This window comes from Folsomia candida, unplaced genomic scaffold (assembly GCF_002217175.1).
Source record: "Folsomia candida strain VU population unplaced genomic scaffold, ASM221717v1 Fcan01_Sc013, whole genome shotgun sequence".
Taxonomy (NCBI): domain Eukaryota; kingdom Metazoa; phylum Arthropoda; class Collembola; order Entomobryomorpha; family Isotomidae; genus Folsomia; species Folsomia candida.
The window spans coordinates 108,233-111,413 of record NW_019091205.1 but is presented as its reverse complement, the minus strand read 5'-3'; the positions used below and the strand labels follow the sequence as shown (position 1 = coordinate 111,413).

The following is a 3,181-nucleotide window of genomic DNA, read 5'->3' as shown; positions in this document are numbered from 1 at the left end:
TCCCCTTAAAGGCTGGAGATTCCAGTCTGGAGTAGTTAGTGGGATAAACTGAAGCCAATAATTATGAGATTAGCAGACTCTGCATATGCTTTTTTATCACTTGTAAATTCCCGTAGTCTAAATATAAGTTGATAAATTTGTATCATAAAAAATTACGTAAATTGACTTAAAAGGTTATTTTATGGCACAGGTTTGCAAATTCCTGGCTCAGGTAATGCTAATTGTAGATTAATATGCTCCCCATGTCAGGATCCATTAATGGTCGGCAGTATTAAGTCGAGTTATCAGATAGTCAAGATTTAACACATATGAGGTTAACTCAGGTAAGTTCTGTTTGTAACCAAATCCAACCTGGATTATTGGACGGCTACATACTGGACAGTATCACACAACAAAGATGTATGGACAAAAACCCTGGATTAGTGGTTGTTATTGATACAAGCTGTAATCCCGGAATTATTGCCTCTATTACATACGTACGTAAGTAAGGATTACAGAACTCTATATATACTATTTTCACACACCTACTTAATATTTAGGTTTGGTATGCACTTATGTAGCTAGATTCAAATAAAATTATGAATCTTAAATTTTATTATATGTTGTATAAAAACAATGCCTCATAAACGGATGGACAGATATCTAGAGCATAAAGTAAATTTTATTACAAGGTGCTCAGCGAAAAGTGGACGGTATAAAACCAGAAAATCCACTCTTCCACGAGACATTATCATTCCTACTTTATAAACTTGCCTACATAAAAAATGAAGATCTTATATATATTTTTCGTTTTTGAAGCCGTCCGGGAATATGGTTACGGTAAGATTCCAAAAGTTTCCGAGATTTCATAGTCTGTCGCATATCCACTAAATTCCTAATATTTCCAGCATTGTCGGAAGGGCAAGGAGAAATCAGCCCGCTCGTCTTTGGCGGGTTTGAAGTTAAGAGCGGACACGGTTTCATGGTCTCCTTAAGAAAAAACGGCACCCACTTTTGCGGTGGGACCATCATTGCGGCCTGGACCATTCTAACGGCTGCGTAAATCGCTATAAAAAAAATAAGGATCTCAAAAACCTGAGAAACCATGCGTAACAAATTCTTATCTCAATTTTCTAGGCATTGTGTGGATTACAAGACTCCTGAGTCCATCTCCATCGTTGCCGGAACATATTCCCTACATTCGGGCGGTGATTACAGAAATGCAACGGAAATCTTGATTCACCCTGGGTGGAATAGGACCGCCAAGATGCATGACATTGCACTGATTAAGGTATCCGCTTTTTCCTTGTTCTTAGAGGTTTTACTTGTACCCATGAAACGTCCAAAATTATAATGTTTAAGGCTGTTTTTCCCATTCCGCCCCATGTGTCCGCGCCATCAAATAATTTATTTATTTTAATTTTAAGGTACTTGACATGACCAAATGTGAAGTTTATATTTCGTCAAATTTCGTTCTTTTATGAGTTTTTCAATTTCGCCAAATATGAAAATAATTTCGCTATAATGTATTAATAACTTGTAATTTTGGCGAAAATTTATTTTCGCCAAATCATCTGCCAATCGTCATATTTCCTTGATGGACGACTGATGAACGATTTCCATCAGCAATCGCCGGTAGAAAACATCTTATTTTATTTTCAGGTGTTTTATTTAGGTGGGTCACAGACCCCACAAAGTATATATATATATATATATATATTATGATTTCTGTCCTATTTCGCAGCTCAACTTATTGTATACACCATCATTCCAAATTTATGGGATTCATATAGCCCAAACGTATACTGGGGGAGGGGTGTTCACTGGTGTTGCAGGATGGGGTAATCCACAGATTTAATCAGCTTCTGACCAGTTTCTCAAGAATATTGCGAATATTTAGGAATACCATCGAACGGGTCTCTCTACGCCTTGAACACTGAGACAATTTCCAACAGCAACTGCAACACGCAAGCCCAACCAAATAATACAATTACTGAATATCAAATCTGTACGCAGTCGCCGGTCGGGCAGGGAGTGTGCTTGGTATGTGTGTAGTATTTGGATATTAAAAGATTTATCAACGCTAAGAAACCATATTATTTGAGTGAAATGGCCAACAGTTTGATTCTGGGGGCCCCCTGATGGGCATCCTTCTTGATCTTCCTATTCAAGTTGGAATTATATCTTGGGGACTGGGGGGTTGTGCAAAAGGTAAATATTCAATTTCAAAGATAAATGCGATCGCTAGAGGTTATACATACAAGTGTTGGTATGGCTCAGTGTCAGACCAACTCTCATATAAACAATTGGGGGTAGTAGGTTCACATGCCGCTGCAGAAATATTTTAAAAAATTTTTTTCGATTGCATATTTAATATTCACGAATTACAGTTTTAGGTACAATTGAAACTTCTCTATTTCCAGGGTATCCGGAGGTTTATACAAGAATATCGGCATATTACCCCTGGATATTTGAAAATGCTTGGTAGTATAAATAGTATAACATTTATGTAAGTACATATGTATGTTCAGCATCGGTGTCTTATATGTTACAATCATAAATGTAAGTATTCCTAATACTGTAATAAGCACTTTTTGTCCTAATGAGTTAAATATATTTAATAGCTCACAAACGTATTTCTTGGTTTAGGTAAAGCAATTTTAATTCATCCACATAATAGATGAGTCTAAATCCCGTTCTGGCATCAGCATTAGTACTCGGTTGCGTAACATAGTCACTGGCTATTAATCACCGATGCGAGATTATCAGGAATTAGTTACGTTATAAAATATTCACACATTTCACACTCTTTAATTTCCTTTATTATCAGAGATAACACCTTTTTTAATTACTATAAATTTAATTTTTTAATTACTATGAAAGGCGAATAATTATATGTATAAATTATAAATTCAGCAAAATCCAATTACAATGGGAAAACTTAATTTGACATTTAAAGCGCTAGTCGTTTTAGTAGCCAACAAAGTAAATTAAGTTTTCCCATAATATTTGGGTTTTGCTAAATTTATAAAGATAAATATTTCCCCTTCTTATATATATTCATAATAATTAAAAAAACAAACTTCTATGAAACTGGGGAATATTTTATACTTTCTGATTACTTGCAACAATACTTATTTTCAAGATTGTGAAGGCCTATACTCACAAGCCGATGATGCCAGCGGTCTCTCTACGATTTTGA

The 3,181-nt window shown here is 35.4% G+C and overlaps 1 protein-coding gene across 1 annotated transcript; it reads left to right on the top strand.

The window, feature by feature from the left end:
- Positions 1 to 705: 705 nt before the first annotated feature.
- Positions 706 to 2,615, top strand: LOC110855718 (trypsin beta). The gene is made up of 7 exons (XM_022104128.2): positions 706 to 819; positions 888 to 1,038; positions 1,117 to 1,270; positions 1,724 to 1,820; positions 1,880 to 2,022; positions 2,100 to 2,190; positions 2,403 to 2,615. The coding sequence occupies exons 1-7, from the start codon at positions 765 to 767 to the stop codon at positions 2,465 to 2,467; spliced, it is 756 nt and encodes a 251-aa protein (XP_021959820.1). The 5' UTR covers positions 706 to 764; the 3' UTR covers positions 2,468 to 2,615.
- The last annotated feature ends 566 nt before the right edge of the window (positions 2,616 to 3,181 follow it).